At 34.6% G+C, this 21,476-nt stretch overlaps 1 protein-coding gene across 1 annotated transcript in view; it reads left to right on the forward strand.

The window, feature by feature from the left end:
• The window catches only part of TRIM9 (tripartite motif containing 9), a 153,207-nt gene that overhangs the window by 51,200 nt on the left and 80,531 nt on the right, over window positions 1–21,476 (forward strand). The window contains exon 2 of the mRNA XM_027849201.1: window positions 9,816–9,911. Within this exon, the coding sequence (XP_027705002.1) occupies window positions 9,816–9,911 (96 nt within the window). The remainder of the gene's footprint in view (window positions 1–9,815; window positions 9,912–21,476) is intronic.

Raw genomic sequence — 21,476 nt, forward strand, 5'->3', positions numbered from 1 at the left:
ACCCTGTGGACCATAGCGCTCCAGGCCCACTATCTCTTAAGTCTATCCAAACTCACGTTCATTGTTTCCATGCCACTCTTTGTATCATCCTCCACTGTCCCCTTTTCCTTTTGCCTTCAATCCTTCCCAACATTAGGGTCTTTTCCACCAAGTTCTGTCTTCTCATTATGTGGCCAAAATATTTAAACTTCAGTATCTGACCTTTCGGTGAATAGTCTGAATTAATTTCTTTAAGTATTGACTGATTTGATCTCCTTGCTATCCAAGGGACTCTCAAAAATCTTCTCCAGCGCCATAATTCAAAAGCAGCAATTCTGTAGTGTTCAGTTTTCCTTATAGTACAACTTTCACAGCCATATATCGCTACTGGAAAAACTATAGCTTTCACTATATGGACCTTTGTCAGCAAGGTGATGTCTCTGCTTTTTAGTATGCTGTCCAGATTTGCCATAGCTTTCCTTCTAAGGAGGAGTTTCATGACTGCAGTTGCTGTCTATAGTAATCTTTGAGCCCAAGAATATAAAACCTGACACTACTTCCATTTTTTCCTCCTTCTTTTTGCCAGAAGTGATGGGACCAGTTGCCAAGATATTTGGGGTTTTTTATGTTAAGCTGCAAGGTAGCTCTTACACTTTCCTCTTTTAGCTTCATCAAGATGTTTCTTAATTCTTCACTTTCTGCTATCAGAGTGGTATCGTCTGCACATCTGAGGTTTTTTACATTTTTCCTTGATTCTGGCTTTTGATTCATCCAGCCTGGCATTTTGCATGATGTACTCTGCATATAAGATAAACAAATCTTTTCCAGTCTTAAACCAATCAGTTGTTCCATATTTAGTTCTAACTATTGTTTGTTGGCCCACATTCAGGTTCCTCAGGAGACAAGTAAGATGATCTGATACTCCCATCTCTTTTAGGACCTGCCATATTTTGTTGTGATCTACACAGTCAAAGGCTTTAGAAGTCAATGAAGCAAAAGTAGATTATTTTTTTTTTTGGAAACTCCCTTGCTTTCTCCATAATCCAGTACATGTCAGCAATTTGGTCTGTAGTTCCTCTGCCACTTTGAAAACCAGTCTGCTCTTCTGGTATTTCTCAGTTCACATATTGCTGAAGCTTAGCTTGCAGAATCTTAAGCATGATCTTTTTGGCATGTGAAATGAGCACAATTTTCCAGTAATTTGAACATTCCTTAGCATTGCCCTTCTTTAGGATTGGGACATAAACTGATCTTTTCCAATCCAATGTCCACTGTTGAGTTTTCCAAATTTGCTGGCACATTGAGTGTAGCACTTTAAATAGCATCACGTTTTAGAGTTTAAATAGCTCAGATGGCATATAAGGCTATAACTAGCCTTATAATTGACAATGCTTCCTAAGGCCCACTTGACTTCATCCTCCCGGATGTCTGCCTCTAGTTCAGTAAAAACACCATCATGGTCATCAGTAATGTTAAGATATTTCTTATATAATTCTTTTGTGTATTCTTGATACCTTTTCTTAATCTATTCTACTTCTGTTGTCTCTACCATTTTTGTTTTTTATCATGCTCATTTTTGCATTAGACATTCCCCTGATATCTCTAATTTTCTTGAAGAGATGTCTTGTCTTTCCCATTCTGTTGTTTTCTTCTATTTCTTTGCATTGCTCATTAAAAAAAAATTCTCTTTTTGCTCTTCTCTGGAATTCTGCATTCAGCTGGGTATATCTTCCCTTTCTCCTTTGCTTTCACTTTCCTTCCTTCCTCTCCTATTTGTAAAGCCTAATCAGATAGCCATTTTGCTTTTCTGTTCTTTTTCTTTGGATTTTTTTTTGTTGTTGTTGCTGCCTCCCATTCAAAATTGCAAACCACTGTCCATAGTTCTTCAGGTACTCTACCAGTTCTAATCCCTTAAATGTATTCATTACTTCCAATTCATATTCATAAGGGATGTTATTTAGATCAGTACAGTCTGGTGGCTTTCCCTTCTTTCTTCAATTTATGTCTGAATTTTGTAATAAGAAATTATTGAGAAATCTATGACAAATTTTGTCTTTTTTATTTATTTTTATTTATTTTTAAATTTTGTCTTTGATGAGTGTGACATCTTTTGGGGTATTATTTCTAGATCGTGTTATAGGTCTTCATAGAACTATGTCAAGATCAACACTGCATAGGAATCTGGAATGTAAGATCTATGAACTGAGGTAAGACTGGACAGTTAGGTGGTACAGTGGATAGAGCTCTATCTGATTCTAATAGTTCTGGGAAGTTTTTTTTATTATTTCTTGAAACATGATTTGTTTTTGTTTGGTCATCTTTTATAGGAAGTTCAATGATTCTTAAATCAACTCATCTCAACCTGGTTTTTGGGTAATTTGTTTCTGGTAGTAGATAACTCACTTATTCTACTATTTAATTCTTTTGACTATTTTAATATTTCTTTTTTTTGTCTTATTGAATCATTGATTTCTGCATATTCTATTTTTTGGGTGTCCACTACTTTGTCCATATTTTCCACCTTCTGTTCTAAGTTTTTTTCTTCCATTTTTCCCTCAAGAACTCTAATTTTTTTTTGTTTCCTTTTTTTTACCATCCACTCCTGCAGTCCTTATGGTGAAGTCATTTTTTTCTTCCCTGAAGCTCTACTTGTATTTACTGTGAAGTTATTCTTTCTTCTGGGCTTCTCTTAACTCTTTGCATTTCTATGTCGTATTAATAGTCAATAAATATTTATTAAAGACCTGCCATGTGCCAGGTATTATGCTAAGTGCTTGGAATACAAATAAAAAGAAGAAAGACAGGTCAGACCATCATCTAAGGCTTAAACTCTCCAGGGAGAAGACAATATACTAAAGGAAGTTGAAAAGGGGTTCAGATGCCAGAAGATGCCTGGCTTGGGGGTATGATGTTCATGGAGTGGAAGCCAAGCAGAGCAGCTGATAGAAAATGAGGAGTTAGCAAGAAAAATCTGAGCCCTCTCTAAAGGAAGGCTTTGGGAACAGTTTATTGCTCCAGTCTCCAGTCTCCCAAATAGAAGGGAGATGAAACTAAGGGTGCTGAGAAGTTGTTTAGCATCAAAGCTGAATCAATGATAGAATTCTCTTCTATTTACACATCTCTAGCCTCAGTTTCTCGATTAGGACTCTGCCAAGAGCAGATCTGGCCATCTCCTACACTTTTACATGGGCTAAGTAGGTCTTGGTCCACTTCTTTTTACATTCTAGATGTTATTGTCACTGCCCCTAACACAGTTCTGGATATAATAGATCCATCTTGATCTTTCTTCTTGCCCTTTGTCATACCTTTGTCTTAGGAAAGAGGTAGTTAAACCCAGTGCCAGAACTACACCTTGCCTTTTGCTTCAATCCCTGGTGTCTGCCTTCATCTGCTTATGGCCTAGTATGGCTACTATCCTCAACCCCATCTCCATTTCCTTCACCCTATTCAGGGATTTGTCTTTGTCCCCTGGTATGAGAATACATTCCATAGGCCCTACCAAACATTAAAGATCACTCTCACTTTAGGCTTCTTGGAAATCCCTATGGCATGCTACATAGCCCTTTCATCTTTTTTACCTGGCAACTGTCTTTATCACCTGCTGCAACTCTAACATAATAATAGAAGAAAGGTTCACACGCTTCCAAAATATCACCTCCATGTCTCCCTCTCCTTCCATAATCACCTACTAGGAATTCACTTTGTCCCCTGTTGCAACCCTCATTATGTTGATACTGAAATTCCTTCTGATTTTAGCCACCATTTACAAGAACTTGTAGTAGCTTCAGACACCCCTCCCTAATCCCTCACCCTTCCCTGGAATGTCTGTAGGCTTCTGGGTTTTTTTTTTTCTTGTGCATCCCTAGACTGGATAGCATAGATTATTTGTGTTTCTTTTGGTTTTCTTGAATTGTTATATCACCTAACACTCTTGCTCATCTTTGACAAGGTGTTTCTCAGGGAAGCTGGGCTTGGTTAAACTTTTCTCATCATTGTATTTACCAGAGATTCTTAGCTCAAACTACTTCATGTTGTCATATAACATTTTACAAATTCAGGATCCTTGACTAAAAAGTTTCAGTACTTAGTGTCAAGTGATTACATATTCAAAATAGGTAACCTAACTGTGCAGATTATAAACTTTATCATTAAACCAATAGTGTAGAGACCTTACTCTATCAATGAAACCTCTTTATGAAAAAACTCAATATTAGGCCTGAATCTTGCTATTCTTTGGTATCTTCTTGTTTCTTACCAAAGGCTATTCTACCTTCACTGGCAGAAAAGGAAATTTGTATATATTCAAATTTACCAATGACCTCTTAATTGTCAAATCTAATGGTCTTTTCTCATTCCTCATCCTTCTCTCTGCAGCCTTTGACATTGTCAGATAATCTTCTCCTGAATACTCTTTTCTATCTAAGTTTTCATGTCTTCTGGTTCTCCTCCTGTCTGACTACTCTTTTTCAGTCTCCATTGCTGGATCTTTATCCAGGCTACATTTAGTGACCACAGACTCTCTCTTGGTCCCTCTTCTCTTACTCTATTCTGTCTCTCCTTGTAACCTAGTCATTTCCTAATTTTACATTTGAAAATTAAGGTAAATTAAGGCAATAAAGTTCTGAGCACATTCATTTTATTGGTGAGACAATGAAATGGGTCAACAACACAATGGGTCTTGGACTCCTCAGCAAACCCCACAAGGTGGGACTTAGTAGCCTTTGTATAGTTTTGGGAAGTACAAGAGAACAAAAAACAGGAAGCATCACAAGTTAAAAACAATATGATTGGTCACAAAGTCTGAGGCATCATAGGTGGCAAAAACAATATAATTCGCAGAACATTTGGGGCTAGCAATGTCTCCTTTCATCCTGCTGTCAGAAAAGGTTGATTTATAGAGTCCATCTGCTTGTCAGTTGAACCGAAATAACAAGACTTCTTGGCGCCCAACCTACATTCTGCAAGGCTTGTAAGTAAGATAAAAGATCTCCCTTAATTGTACATTGGTATGCAAGGCTGTTTAGAGATGAAGTATTTCTTTTTGAGTTAAGATGATTTATAGGACAACTGGATTTTAAACTAACTCGAAGAGGGAAAACTGAACTTCTGGACTCATGAACTGCTAAACTTAACTCAGAAACAAAGAAACATGGCTTAGAAAGTTAGAGAATTACACAATGGAATCAATACAATACTAAATTAATGTTTAATTTTCTCACTATGGATTCAATTTTCATGTCTTTGTAGATAATTTTTGGATCTATTTATCCAGTTCTAACCTCTCTCCTGACCTCTAGTATTGCATCACAACACTACTTATTTGATATTTCAAACTGTATGTCCTATAGAGAGCTTAAACTCAAAATGTGCAAACTAAACTTACTACTATCTTTCCCAAAAAAATTTCCCTTCTTCTCAACTTCCCTATTACTGTTGAGAGCACCATTTACTCCCAGTTATGCAGGCTTACAACCTAGGACTCATCCTCAGCTTCTTACTCTCTCATCCTCTATGTCCAGTCAGTTACCAAGTCCAGTTAATTCTACCTTCAAAACATCTGTCTCGAACGCTGTCACCATTTGAGTGCAGACTCTCATCACTGCATATCTGGACTATTACAATAGCCTTTGGTTGGTGTTCCTGCTTCAAGTCTATCCCCACTCCAATCTATCCTCCACTCTGCTGTCAAAATGATCTTCATAAAACTCAAGTTTAACCCTGTCATCTCTATTCTACAATCTCCAATGGTTACCTATTACCTCTAGGACTAAGGATGAAAAATTGGCTTTTAAAGCCCTTCATAACTTGACCCCTTGCTACCTTTACAATTTTCTTACATTTTACTACATAGTCCATGATCCAGTGACACTGGCCTCCTTGATTTTCCTTACACAAAACACTTCTTCCATCTCCTAACTCTGCATTTTCACTGGCTATCCCTCATGCCCAGAATTTTCTCCCTCTTTTTCTCTGCCTCTGGTTTTCTTCAAGTCTCAACTAAAATACCACATCTAAAAAGTCTTTCCAGGTCCTCTTTAATGCAAGATCCTTACTTGTATTACCTTCAATTTGCCCTGCATACATCTTCTATGTACATAGTTGTTTCCATGTTATTTCCTTTCTTCATTAGAGTATGAACTCTTTGGAGACAGAGACTATTTTTGTTTCTTTTCTTTGTATCCTTGCACAGCAGGGTTTGACTCTTAGTAAGCACTTAATAAATGTGGGCTGCTTGTTTTTCAAGAGAAACAATTAGAACAATGTCAGAGTTCTTAAATAACTAGGTCTTAATCTAAATTCCATTTTTACTTCTTACTTTAATAATATAAGGATCTGTGATTTCATCCACATGAGTTTTTCCTGCACTGACACATACCCCAGCCCAGCCCCTTTATATCATAATCTTTAAGACTTGCTTTCATGCAAGAATATATCACCCTCTGTCTGACCTGGGGATGAAGCTCTGTCTATTTGGTTATGCTGGTACCTGAACAACAGATACACTGTCCATCACAAGTCCAGACTTGAATCCTTTCTAGATGGGTAGAACCTGTCATAGCTTTTACTTCACTGGCCTAGCCTTCAAGAACCTAGAGTTACTAACACGTCAAAATAAGGCATTGAAAAAAGAATTTAATGAGGACTTGCCCTTTCATTAAACAAAATTAGCACACTACCTTATAAGTCATCTTATTGATCTTATTTATTATTTTTATTCCTTCTATTCCTCCAATTTACTTTGAATGTATCTTATATGCATTGGAGGAATTTTTATGCAAGCAAAATGACTGAGCTTACCTACAGGTGCTCTCTTAATATGAAAAATAAATTTATGCTATTTATTGAACTTAGTATGACAACCAGAGCTATGATTGTCTTTTTTGCTAAAGGTTATCCACTAATCAATGAGCATTTTTTTAGTGTCTACTTTGTGCCAGGCACTTCACTAGGCACTGGGGATACAATTACAATGAGTAAAGTAATCCTTACTCCTAAAGAGTTGATGTTCTAAAGAGGAGAAACTAAGTACAGAAATAACAATAAATAGAATAAATAAAAATATATTAGGTACAATGTAGGTACAAGGTAGTTTGGGAGGGAATGCACTAATCCATGAAAACTAGATTAATTTATTGTGTTCTAATAGAATTTTGTAGAATGAATTATTATTATTATATCTTTTGTTTTTATATCATCTAAATTTCCCAACATATTTCTCTCCCAGTGGGAAGATACACACACATACACATATAAATATATGTATGTGGGTGTATGTATATGTAAATGTATACACATGTGTATGTCTTGGTGATGAAACATGTTATATAAAAGCGTATGTTTACTTTATATTTATACTTTATATATGTTATATATAAATATATCTGTAAGTTAATATGTTATGTATTCATTATGACAAAGAATAAAATAGAAGAAAAGTTTAGCAAAACTAATCCACACTTTTAAAAATCTGACATTATATGCATTTTTCCACACCTAGAGTCCTTACATCTTCAAAGATGGGGCAAGGAAGTATTTTCTTGCACTTCTTTGGGGCCCAAATTTGATCATTATAATTTAACAGCATCCAGGTTTGTCTTGCTTGCTGCTGCTTTGGTTTCTACTAATATTGTTATAACATATGTATGCTTGTATTTGTGTGTTTATACATATATGCACATTACTAGCTCTTAATCTAATTTCTACATACATATATAATTTCTTTATATATGTGAATATATTACATATATGTGTATATAACTATTACATATGTGTGTGTAACTATTACATATAGTTTACATGATTCTGCTTCCTTCACTCTGCATAAATGCATCCAAGTATTCCCACAGTTCTCTGTATTCATCTATTTATAGTTTCTTCCAGAGCAAGAATACTATATTATGGTCATGTACCACAAGTTGTTTAGTCATTTACCAATTACTGGGCATTTATTTTGTTTCTAGGTCCTTGCTGGTACAAAAAAAGTACTTCTATAAGTATTTTGTTATATATAAGGCTTTTCTTTTTATATTTGGTCTTGGTGGTATATTAACCTAGCATTAAGATCTTTAAGTCCAAGAATATAGACATTTTAGTCACTTTTTAAATTCGAACTTGCTTTCTACTGAGGTCAGAATAATTTTAACCTCCAGCTACAACACATTAACAGGCTTGCCTTCCATTATTCCTCCAACACTAACTAATTTCTACTTTTGTCATCTATTGATGGTGATCAGTAATTGAAAGGAGTGGAAAGTAAAATGAAATGAAAGTGGAAAAGTGATGTTAGTTAAAGCAAGAAAGGAATATAGAGATTACTAAAAACATCTGGGTTATTTTTTTAAATCAACTTCAAAAACTGGTTGCACAAGATTATGACAGACAAGTAAGGTATAGGTAGTTTATAGAAGTTTTTGCAGACAATGGTGCAGAAATTTATATTGGACTGAGGAAAACTATCAGATGACTATGTTTTTGAAAGCATGGCTAGGCAAATTTTCTGAAAGAAATCTGAGGGGTTAAGTGGATTATAATCTCACTACAAGTCAGCAGTCAGTTATAACCATCAAAATTACAGCTTGCGCTGCATTAAAGAATTTCCAGGAATATGGTGATTATAATCCTTTTGTTCTCTGCCATGGTCAGACTACATGTAGAGCTCTATCTTCAGTTGTAAGTACCCCAGTTTAAGGAGGAGTTGAGAGAGTCAGGAGGAGGGTAGCCAGGATGTGGAAGCTTCTTGAGTTCATGCCTTTAATATGTTCAGTGAATATTCATAACAATGAAGAAACTGGCAATATTTAGCCTGGAGAAGATAAGACTTGAGGAGACAGGATAGACATCTTTAGTATTTTAAGGGTTGTCATGGGTGGAAGTTGCAAAGAGGCAAATTAAAAATGAATTCCTTGATTTCAAGATAGAATTTTAGAAAATAAAATCACTTTAATTATTTTTTAAATGTTAGAGAAAACTTTCTAATAATGAGACCTACCCAAAAATGGAATAGGCTGCCTTAGGAGGTAGTGATTATCCTTCAATAGACATTTTCAAGGAATGACTTAACAATCTGTTATTCAGGATGTTATAGTGGCAATTCCTTTTGGGGTACCATTTAGACTAGATGATTGCTGAAGTTTCTTCCAGTTCTAAAATTCTATATTCTTCTGTTCAGGGGATGGTAGCACTACTATAATGACTAGATTCTAAAAAATAATTGTAGCAATAGATTTTGTTTTTATATAGCCTAAACTTCCGCAGATCCCATATCACTTACACTTTCTCCTCTGAGATAGTGATCCCATTTAATAAAAAATTTTAAAAGAGGAAAAAAAATCAGCCAAGCATATTAATACATCAAAAAGTGGACAATATATGCAGTTTTCTACACTTGCGGACCCCTCAACTCTGTAAAGAAATAAGGGAAAATGCTTTTCTCTTATCTTTTCTTTGGGCTCAAGTTTGTTCTTTGGAATTTTGCAACATTCATTTTCATGTGCTCTGTGGTTGTTCTTTCCATTTACATTGTATTCATTGTGTATATTGTTTTCTTTGTGACTTGATCTTGAAAGTGACCACTGGATAAACCTGACTTGTTGGTGGCTCATCCCTCTGTAGGAATGAGATATCAAGATGTCTGTGGGACTCTGATACTTTACAACAGAATTTCAGGATAGTCTCTCTAAAATATTTGCAATAGAGCAAGTTCCTTGGGTGGGAGAGGAGGAACTTTTGATTGAAATTACCTCATTCTCATGGACAAATGTAGGAAGTTTGATTTAGTTTGCTTAGTATTTATTTCAAGTGATGGCAAGTGCTGTATTTTCTCTTTCTCTTTGCAGAGTCAGCTCTCCCAGGCTCTGAATGGATTATCAGATAGAGCCAAAGAAGCAAAAGAATTTCTGGTGCAATTGAGAAATATGGTTCAACAAATCCAGGTATGACTAGAGATGGAAAGCAATTCCCAAAAGCTTTATAAGTGATCATGCTAAAGACAGAGTTTGTCCATTTCTTATTATCTATTATTAAAAAACCTCAGGGGCAGCTAGGTGGTGCAGTGGAGAGAGCTTGGGCCTTGGAGTCAGGAGGACCTGAGTTCAAATCCAGTCTCAGACACTTGACACTAGCTGTGTGACCCTGGGCAAGTCACTTAACCCCAATTGCCTCACTAAAAAGCAAACAAACAAACAAACAAAAAAAGACCTCCTTTCTTTCTCTATCCAGTCTTCCACATATATATGCATACACCATTACAGTCATTATTCACACTTATGTATCACTTTAATGCTTAAAAAAGCACTTAACTCACACAAAAAAAATCCTGTGAGGTAGGTAGTTTGCTTTTCAGACAAGAAAATCAAAGTTGCGAACCGCTATTCTTATTTGGGCTAACTAATTCAAAGGATCATCTCCAATTCAAGTAGCTCTCTACTTTCAAATACTAATTCTAGGGGGAAAATTTATTCTGATGTTTTAGAAACAAAGTTACATAGAACAAATAACTCAGCTCTGTTTCTTTGGGAGCTATTAGTGTAATTATTTTTCATAGTTTCATAAGTTAGTTTCCAAAGTGTTTTGCAATAGTTTATTCTTGATTAAACATAGCTAAATTTTCTGTTCTTATTTTAGCAATAATTTCTTTTCTTTTTCTCCAATGAAGTAGATTTTTTTTTTCATTTAGAGTAGGTTTTTTCCCCCTCCATTCTTTCATTCAGGAATCTCCTCGTCAGCATAACATGAGTGATCACAATGATCCAAGTCAGTGAAGTCCCATTTAAAATTTTAGAACTCATGAATTCATCCGTTCATGTCTCCACTCTAACTGTATATTGCATGGAATGTTAATAATGATTTTCTCTCTCTCTCTCTCTCTCTCTCTCTCTCTCTCTCTCCCTCTCTCTCTCCTTCTCTCCCTCCCTCTCTCAAAATAGTTAGCTCCTTTCCTAAATTTGCTGCCTTGGTTTAGCCAATCTGTACACAGAAATATCTTTTTAAAGCATAAGTGGTTGAGATCTTGCTATATCCTCCTCTTTGATTTCCTGTTTATTTCAGAACTCTTATTCCTTAGCAAAATTATAGGGAAACACTTTCTATTCTTTTCCAGTACGCCAAAGACTAATCCATCTGTCAGTTCTTGCTGTTGCTCACATAAAATGTTCAGTTTCCTCTACTTTTGCTTCCCAAATCAGAACCCTTTCTTTTTAGTTCTAAAAATAATAGAATTAGCAATAGCTTTATCCCATAGAGAAATCATATCCTCACATTGTTCTGTCCTGGATATAGATGCCACCTAAAATACATTTTATCACTAAATGTGACTCAGGAATAATTGACAAATTCAGCATTAATAGAAATGTCATTATCAAATATTTTGCTTTCCACACATTTTCTGAGGAAAAGCATGCATGTAGTGGAATATGATATTTATGACTTGATTAGTTAATTACCCATGACCTGAGGTTGAAGAAGTGAGGTCCTTCCTACAGAGAATGGACTCCTGTGGAAGGGATTAAATCCAAAGGCAGCAGATCCAAAGAAAGGATAACTGACTTTTCTCTCACATTCTCCTTACACTTTTAAATCAGAGCAGAACTCAGGGAAAATCTCATAAGCAAAGAGTAGGTCTAGCTCATATCCAAGATCTACATAAAAGAAATTAAGAAAGTCCTTTCTAGAAATGTACTGCACAAAGTAGAATAATTATAGGACAGTTATTTATATCTTTTAAGCTATTTCCAATAAATGCAAAAACACTAAAGATTTATAAGTGTGCATTTACAAATACTTAAAACATGATACCTATTACTCCTATTATATACTTCTAGCAGATAAATTTTCCCAGGATACTTGTGCTCCTGTTGACAATTTCTAACCCATTTTGTCTCCAACTTACAAGTCCATATCTTCTGGCAAGCCACAGCATGGCTTGAGCTATCTTAGTCTTTAATAGCATCCTGACACCACCCACCTTCTCCTCTTGAGAAGTTGTTGTTGAAATCACTTTTTGCTGGTAACCAGTGCCCATATCAAGGAGATCTCAACCTCTCAACTACACAAGGCAGCCACCAAGGTAAGAAATATCCATCTCAAGATTGCTGTTCTCAGTAAAACAAACCCAAAGCAGAAGAGGAAGCAATGGATTTGTGATCCAATCTTATACTCATCTAGGCAAGCATATATTCTTGCTGCCAAAGGTGTGTAGTTGCCAGTGTTGCTGAGGTTGACAAGAGAGGCAAAATCTCCCACCACCACTACCACCACCCCTGCCAATCTCCTCTGGGAGAAATTTGAGGGATAAACTGCCTCAATCCCAAGCAACACTCTCCAAAGATAGGAAGAAAAAGAAAATGAGAGGATAGAGTCACTGAGTAAAGTCTACTAGGAGGACTGCTATTTTTGGTTCAAAGATCCACCTTCTTTGGCATAGCTCACACTCAGGAGGGCACAACAGAGGACCAAAAAGAGTCTCTGATCACATATATATTTTAGCAAAGGTCTAGAACAGAGGTTCTTGTCCACATATGCTCCAACGGGATGGCTTCAGTACATTACCCCTAATTACTATGGAACTAAATTTTTATTTGGCTGGCCAAGTTATTCCTTCTCCCATCTCAAACTCCACTCTCAGTATTCAACAAAAGACTTGATTTGGTTCTTCTTTTTTAAAAGGCAAGCATAAAAGTTTACTGCATTACTTTGTAACTAAATGTTATATAACTATTTCATTGTGTAATGGCTTAAAATAATATGTGGGTGGACTAGTGAGGTTTTAAATTGCTATTTAAAAAAAATAAAGATATCAAGAAGGATATCTATAGAGAGGTCAGGGGACAGAGTCGAGATAGTAGAGTAAAAGCAAATACTTAACTGAGGTCTCCCAAATTCCCCTTTAAACATTATAATAATACCTCAAAAAGAATTCTGTAGTGACAGAACCAACAAAAGAATGAGGTGAAACAATGTTCTGGCCCAAGATAACTTAGAAGGTTGAGAAGAAAGGTCTGCCTCACTGGGGTGATAGTGGAGTATGGTTCAGTGCAAGCTGCTCCATGCCAGACTGAGCCACAGCAAACCAGCAGCAAGCCTTGGGGGCTACTGAATCAGTAGCAGTGGTGGTGGTTTCTGAAACTCTCAGAGTAAAGGGGTTAGAAAACTGGTGAGAAGGAGATTACTGGAATTGGGTATAGGAATCTGTTGCATTACATATTTGCAGTTCTGGGTTGCAGACTCAGGAGGAGGAAAAGTACTAGCAGGAGCAGGGACACTGATCACAGTTTCAGAGCAGAAAAGAGTGCTTGTGGTCACTTACAGATCGGACCACAGGCCAGAAGAGCTGTGACCACACCCCTTCTTAGATCATACCATCTTGGAAGAACTGAAACTTAGAAACCTACAGAACTAGCTCTGAACACAGCAACACAAAAAAACTGAAGTTTAGTACAGGGCCCACTACATCCTGGAACAGAGTCCAACTTTAACATAAAGTTAAAAGTTAAGAAAAAGGCTATAAAAATAAACTAATATATAAAAAAAACCAAAACCTGATCTAGAAAGTTACTATGGTGATGAGGAAGATAAAAACACAAACTCAGAAGAAGACAATGAGATCAAAGCAGATTCAGAGCTTTAAAGAAAAAAGTGAACCAGTCTTAGGCCATGGAAGAGCTCAAAAAGGATTTTAAAAAATCAAATAAGAGAGAGGAAAAATGAAGAAAAGAAATAAAAGTGATGTAAGAAAGAATAAATAGTTTGGTAAAGGAGACACAAAAATACTAAAGAAAATAACACCTTAAAAACATATAGGACAAATGTTAAAGGAGGCACAAAAATCCAGTGAAAAGGAGAATTCCTTAAAAAGCAGAATTAGCCAAATGGAAAAAAGATATAAAAATTCACTGAAGAAAAACACTTCTTAAAAAGTAGCACCAGCCAAATGGAAAAGGAAATAGAAAAGCTGACTGAAGAAAATAATTCCTTGAAAATTAGAATTGGACAAGTGGAAGTTAAAGATAAAAACAAAATCAAAAGAATGAAAAAATGAAGAAAATGTGAAATATCTCATTGGAAAAACAACTGACCTGGAAAATAGATCAAGGAGAGATAATTTAAGAATTATTAGACTGCCCAAAAACCATGACCAAAAAAAGAGTCTAGACATCCTATTTCTTTTCTTTTTTTGGAATGCAATCAAATAAATCCTTATGGGAAAATATGTATTTCTAAACATTTTGTCAATTCAACAACAGAGTATTTCAAGAATTCTGAATTTAATTAAAAATAACTAGGAAGCAAAAAAAAAAAAAACCCCAGGAAACTCAAGATAAATGCAAAAAGGAAATTTTGAAAATCTAAGTTCTGGGTAATATGTTGTTGTTCTTGTTAATTCTTCATTTTTTAGAAGCATTTCTAATAACATTTTATTTTTTTCCAATTACATGCACAGATAATTTTAACATGAATTTTTACATAATTTTTAGTTCCAAAATTTCTTTCTCCCACCCTTCATTCTTCCCTCCCTGCCAAGATGGTGGCCAATTTGATACAGGTTATATTTGTGCAATCATGAAAAATCTATTTCCATATTAATCATGTTGTGAAGGAAGAAACAGTTTGCAAAAACAAACAAACAAATAAAATACACTTTGCAAAAGGGAAAAAAAACACAAAAAAAGAGAGTGAAAATAGTATGCTTTAATCTGCATTCAGACTCCATGACTTCTTTTTCTTTATGTAGATAGCATTTTCCACATCATGAGTCTTTTGGAATTTTCTTGGATCATTGTAATGCTGAGAAGAGCTAAGTCAGTCACAGTTGATTATCACGCAATGTTGCTATTAGTGGGAACAATGTTCTCCTAGTTCTGCTCACTTCACTTTGCATTAGTTCATGTAAGGTCTTTCCAAGTTTTTCTGAAATCTACCTGCTCATCATTTCTTATAGTACAATAGTATTCCATTACATTTGTATACCACAACTTGTTCAGCCATTCCCCAACTGATGGGCATCCCCTCAAATTCCAATTCTTTGCCATTACAATAAGAGCAGCTATAAATATTTTTGTACATGTAGGTCCTTTTCCCTTTTTTATGATCTCTTTGGAATGCAGACCTAGTAGTGGTATTGCTGGACCAAAAGGTATGCACAGTGTGATTGCCCTTTGGGCATAGTTCCAAACTGATCTCCAGAATGGTTTGATCCAGGAGTGAGGAACTGTGGCCTCAAGGCCACATCAGTTCACAAGTCCACCAACAGTACATTAGTGCTAGACATCATATTTCAAGAAATAATCAAGGAAAACTGCCTTGATATCTGAGAACCAGAGGGCAAAATAGAAATGGAAAGAATCCAGCTATCACCTCCTAAAAGAGATCCCAAAATGAAACTCTTAGGAATATTATAGCCAAATTCCATAACTCCCAGGTTAAGGAGAAAATATTGCAAGTACCTGAAAGAAACAATTCAAATATTATGAAGCCAGTTAGGATAACACAAGATTAAGCAGCTTCTACCTTAAAGGATTGGAGGACTTGGAATATGATATTCCAAAAGGCAAAGGAGCTACAGTTACTAGCAAAAGTCACCTACCCAGCAAATCTGAATATAATCTTTTTTTTGGGGCGGGGTAAATAAATATTTAATGAAATTGAGGACTTTCAAGTGTTCCTTGAACACTTGAAAAGATGAAAAGACTAGAGCTGAATAGAAAAATTTAACATTCAAACACAAGACTGAAGAGAAGCATACAAAGGTAAACAGGAAAGAGAAATCATAAGAGATTCAATAAGATTAAACTGTTTACAACTTACATGCAATGTTGATACTTGTAACCCCTAAGAACTTAGGAGTTGCAAGTTAGGACAGTTAGAAGGAGTGTGCAAAGAGGGCGTGGGTGTGAGTTGACTATAAAGGGATCATATAAAAAACAAAATTAAGGAGTGGGGAAAAAAGGTTGCACTGGGAGAAGAGGGAAGGGAGATGTAGAATAGGGTAAAATTTCTCACTTAAAAAGTCACAAAAGAGCTTTTCCAAGTGTGGAGGGGAGGATGAAGGTGTGGGCAATGCTTGAACCTTACTGTCATTAGAATTGGCTCAAAGAGACAATAATATACACACTCAGCTGGGTATAGAAATCTCTCATTACCATATATGAAAGTGGGATGGGAGAAGGATAAAAAAGCAGGGCTGATAGAAGGGAGGGTGGATTGGGAAAGGTCATGGTCAATAGCAAAACACTGGTGAGGAGGGACAGGGTGAAAGGAGAGAAAGGAAAAGTATAAATGGGGGGAATAGGATGGAGGGAATTAGTTCGTTAGCAATAACATTCATTTAGTAATAATAGTAATAGTATTATTTAATAACCATGACTGTAAATGTGAATGGGATTAATTCTCCCATAAAACACAAGTGGACAGTGGGGTGGATTAAAAACCAGAATCCTACAATATGTTCTTTACAAGAAACACAGCTGAAGCAGAGAAACACACTGAGTAAAGATAAAAGGCTGGAGGAAAATCTATTATGCTTCCACTGAAGTGGGGAAAAAAGCAGGGGTATCAATTATAATATCAGACAATGTAAAAGCAAAAAAATATAAATATAATTAAAAGAGATAAGCAGGGAAACTACATTTTGCTAAAATAATATCAATACTAATCAATACTAAACACATATGCACCAAATGATATAATATCCAAATTTTTTAAAGGAAAAGTTAAATGTGGTATAGGAGAAAATAGACAGCAAAATCATGCTAGTGAAAGGCCTAAACTTGCCCCTTTAAGAACTAGATAAATCTAACAACAACAAAAAAACCAGAAAGAAGTTAAGGAGATGAATAGAATTTTAGAAAAGCTAATTAAAAGAGACCTCTGAAGAAAACTGAATGGGAATAGAAAAGAATATAGCTTTATTTCAGTGGTACATGGCATCTATACAAAAATTAATCATGCACTAGGATATTAAAAAAGTCTCACAACCAAATACAGAAGAGCAGAAATATCAAATGAATTCTTTTCTGATTATAATACAATAAAAATTGCATTCAATAAAAGGTTATTAAAAATTAAAAGATTAAAAATTAATTGGAAATTAAATAATCCTGAAGAATAAGTGGATCAAAGGACAAATGATAGAAAGAATCAATCAGTTCATTAAAATAGAATGACAACAATAAGACAACATACAAAATTTATGGGATGCAGCCAAAGTAGTAGTTAGGGAGGAAAATCCCATCTCTAAATATTTCATCAATTAAATAGAGAAAGATCAGATCAATCAATTGGACATACAATTAAAAAAAACTAGAAAAGAAACTAAAAATACCCAATTAAACACTAAATTGGAAATCATGAAAGTCAAAGGAGAGATTAATAAAATAAAAAGTAAAGCAATTGAGCTAATAAATAAAACTAGGAGCTGTTTACATGAAAAATCAATAAAATAGATAAATCATAGGGTAGTTTGATTGCAAAAAGAAAGAAGACAACCAAATTACCAGTATCAAATATGAAAAAGGTGAATTCATCTGCAATGAAGATGAAATTAAAGCAATTATTAGGAGCTATTTTGCCCAATTGTATGCCAGCAAACTTGACAATCTAAGTGAAATGGATGAATATTTACAAAAATACAGATTTCCCAGATTAACAGATGAGGAAATAGAGTGCCTAAATAACCCTATCTTAAAAAAAAAGAAATTGAACAAGACATAAATCTTAAGAAAAAAATCCCCAAGACCAGATGGGTTCACAAGCAAATTCTACCAAACATTTAAAGAACACTTAATTCCAATACCATATAAACTATTTGGAAAAATAGGTAATTTGAAAAAATAGGTGAAGGAGTCCTACTAAATTCCTTTAAAATAAAATACAATGCTGATGCCTAAACCAGGAAGAGCAAAAAGAGAGAAAAAAATTATAAATCATTTTCCCTAATGAATATTGATGCAAAAATTTTAAATAAAATACTAGCAAGGAGATTACAGCAATGTATCACAAAGATCATATACTATGACCAGGTGGGATTTTACCATGAATGTAGGCCTGATTCACTCCAGAAAACTATCAGCATAATTGACCCTATTAATTAAAAAAAACCAGAAATCATAAGCTTATTTCAATAGATGCACAAAAAGCTTTTGACAAAATAGCACACTCATTTCTATTAAAAATATTGGAACAGATAGGAATAAAATGATCTTTACTTAAAATGATAGGTAGTATCTGTCTCACACATTAGCAAACAACATCTGTAATGAGAATAAGCAAGATGCCTTCCTAATAAGATAGGAGTGAAGCAAGGATACCCATTATCACCACTATTATTCAATATTATGCCAGAAATGCTAATTGTAGCAATAAGACAAGAAAGAGAACTTGAAGGAAATAGAACAAGCTATGAGGAAACAAAACCATAACTCTTCGCAGATGATATGATAGTATACTTAGAAAATCCTAGAAAATCAACTTTAAAAGTAGTTGAAATAATTGATAATTTTAGCAAAGTTGCAATATAGAAAGTAAACTCACATAATTACCAGCATTTCTATATATAATCAACAAAATCCAGATGAAAGAGATAGAAAGAGAAGTTCCATTTAAAATAACTATAGACAGCATAAAACACTTGGAGCTCTACTTGCCAAGACAAACCCAGAAACTATACAAACACTGTTACAAAACACTTTCCGCAATTTTAAAGTTAGATCTGAACAATTGGAAAAATATTAATTGCTTCATGTGTAGGCTGAGCCAATATAATAAAAATGGTAATTCTACCTAAATTAATTTAATTATTCAGTGCCATACCAATCAAATTACCCCAAAATTATTTTATTGAGCTAGAAAAAAAAAACAGCAAAATTCATCTGGAAGAACAAAAGGTCAAAAATATCAAAAGAATTAATTAAAGAAAAAATGTGAAGGAAGGTGGCCTAGCTGTACTAGATCTCAAACTGTATTATAAAGCAGTAATCATCAAAGCAATCTAGTATTGTTTAAGAAATAGAGTAGTGAACCAGTGGATTAGGCACACAATACACAATAGTAATAAACCATGGTAATTTAGTGTTGGATAAATTCAAACATCCAAGCTTTGGGGACAACAACTTAGTATTTGAAAACCAATTGAAAACTAAAAAACAGCATGGCAGAAATTAGGTATAGACTGGCTTCTCACACTATATGCCTAGATAATGTCAAAATGAGTACATGATTTAGACCTAAAGTGATACCATAAGCAAATTAGAGAAGCATGGAATAATTGACCTGTCAGATCAATGGATAAGGGAAGAATTTAAGACTAAGCAAGAGACATGGAGCTTTAAGATATGTAAATGGATAATTTTGATTATATTAAATTTAAAAGTTTTTATAAAAAGAACCATATAGCCAAGATTTTAGAAGGAAGGCAGAAAGCTGGGGAAATTTTTTATATCAAGTATCTCTGATAAAGACCTCATTTCACAAATAGAGAATGGAGTCAAATTTATAAGAATACAAGTCATTCACCAGTCGATAAATGGTCAAAGGATATAAACAGGCAGTTTTCAGATGAGGAAATTAAAGTCATCTATAGTCACAAAAAATACTCTAAATCTTATTGATCAGAGAAATACAAATTAAACAACTCTGAGGTACCTCACACCTATAAGATTGGCTAAATATGGCAGAAAAGGAAAATGACAAATATTGGAGTGGATGTGGGAAAATTGAGACACCAAACCCTGTTGGTGGAATTGCGAATTGATCCACTGTTCTGGAGAGCAATTTGGAGTGATGCCCAAAGGGCTACAAAACTGTGCATATCCTTTGAGCCAGCAGTACTACTACTAGGTCTATATCCCAAAGAGATTTTAAAAATAAAAGTGATCTATTTTACAAAAAAAAATTATAGCAGCTTTTTTTTTGTGGTAGCAAAGAAATGGAAATTGAGGGGATGCCTATCAATTGAGGAATGACTAACTAAGTTTTGTTAAATGATTGTAATAGAATACTATGTGCCGCAAGAAATGATGAGCAGGATGGTTTCAGAAAAAGTTGAAAAGATTTACATGAACTAATTCAGAGTGAAGTGAGCAGAACCAGGAGAACATTGTACCCAGTAACAGCAACACTGTACGATGATCAACTCTGAATGACTTAACTATTTTCAGCAATACAATCATCCAAGACAATTCCAAAGTACTCATGATTGAAGAATCCTATCCCCTTCCAGAGAAAAAACTAATAGAATAAGAATGCAGATCAAAGCTTTCCATTTTTCATATTCTTTATTTTTGGTGTGTGGTTTGTTTTTTGAGAATTTAGAATTTAAGTTTTTTAAAAAAGAATGCTAAAATTGTTTTTACATGCAACTAGAAAAAATAAAACATTATCCAAAATAAAAAAAAATAAAAATAAAGATATCTAGAACAAATTATATTGTTATATGTAAGGGAGATGTTGAAAAAAAAAAGATGTACTGATGTGTTCAAATTTTTATTCTAGGATGAAAATTTATATCTAAAATGTAAATGTCATGGGAAAAGTATGTTTTAGAATTTTATATCAGTGATTGCCTTTCACATTTCACACATGACTTTTGCATAGGTAGGAATTATTAATATGGGAAAGAAAATTAATTATATTAAATTGCTTTTACCTGTCCACTGATATTCAGTACTAATAAAAATTAATTTAAATGTCAATCAAGATACAGATAAAGACAAAGATAAGGATAATACCCATGATTTCATTTTTAGAGGTAATGCCCAGGTGAATAAGTTCCTTCTACCAAAGGAAGTCAGCACCTCTACAACTTAGACTTGGAGAATTGCCTACAGCACTGAGAAATTAAGTTATTTGCCAAGGGTTTCTTGACCGGTATGTGTTAAAGGTAGTAGTTGAACATAGGCATTCCTGACTTTGAGGCCAGTTGTAAATATCAATAGAATTGCCATTTTTTACATGTAAACTGATTCAATTAACTGCAATACCTAAGTTTTTATTTTCCCTGAATCTAATGATAACTTGATTTCTCATAAGGCAAAGTGGATTGAATCTTAGACTCAGAGTCAAGTTTTACATTTGAATCTTTCTGTTTACACTTACTATGTGACTACCGAAATTCCTTTAAGGCTGAATTTCTTCATGTGTAAAATGGGGATAATACCATCCATAGTATGTCCACTTCATCTCAGTTTCCTGGCTCTTTTCTAGTCTGTGAAAAGTACCTAATCTTCCCTATTTTTTAATTGTGTATTTTTCAATAGATACAACTTTTTTTCCTGAGAGCATTCTGTTCTTTTCACATCAGTATCTGCCTTGTGAATCACAAATTAGGATGCCATTACCTGGTGTATGATTTCATAGTGGGGAAGAAATTTGAGGGGCAGCTAGGTGGCACAGTGGATAGAGCACCAGCCCTGGAGTCAGGAGGACCTGAATTCAAATCCTGTCTCAGACCAGACACTTGACAATTACTAGCTGTGTGATCTTGGGCAAGTCACTTAACCCCAATT

This window comes from Vombatus ursinus, unplaced genomic scaffold (genome assembly GCF_900497805.2).
Source record: "Vombatus ursinus unplaced genomic scaffold, bare-nosed wombat genome assembly UNPS02007284.1, whole genome shotgun sequence".
Classification (NCBI taxonomy): domain Eukaryota; kingdom Metazoa; phylum Chordata; class Mammalia; order Diprotodontia; family Vombatidae; genus Vombatus; species Vombatus ursinus.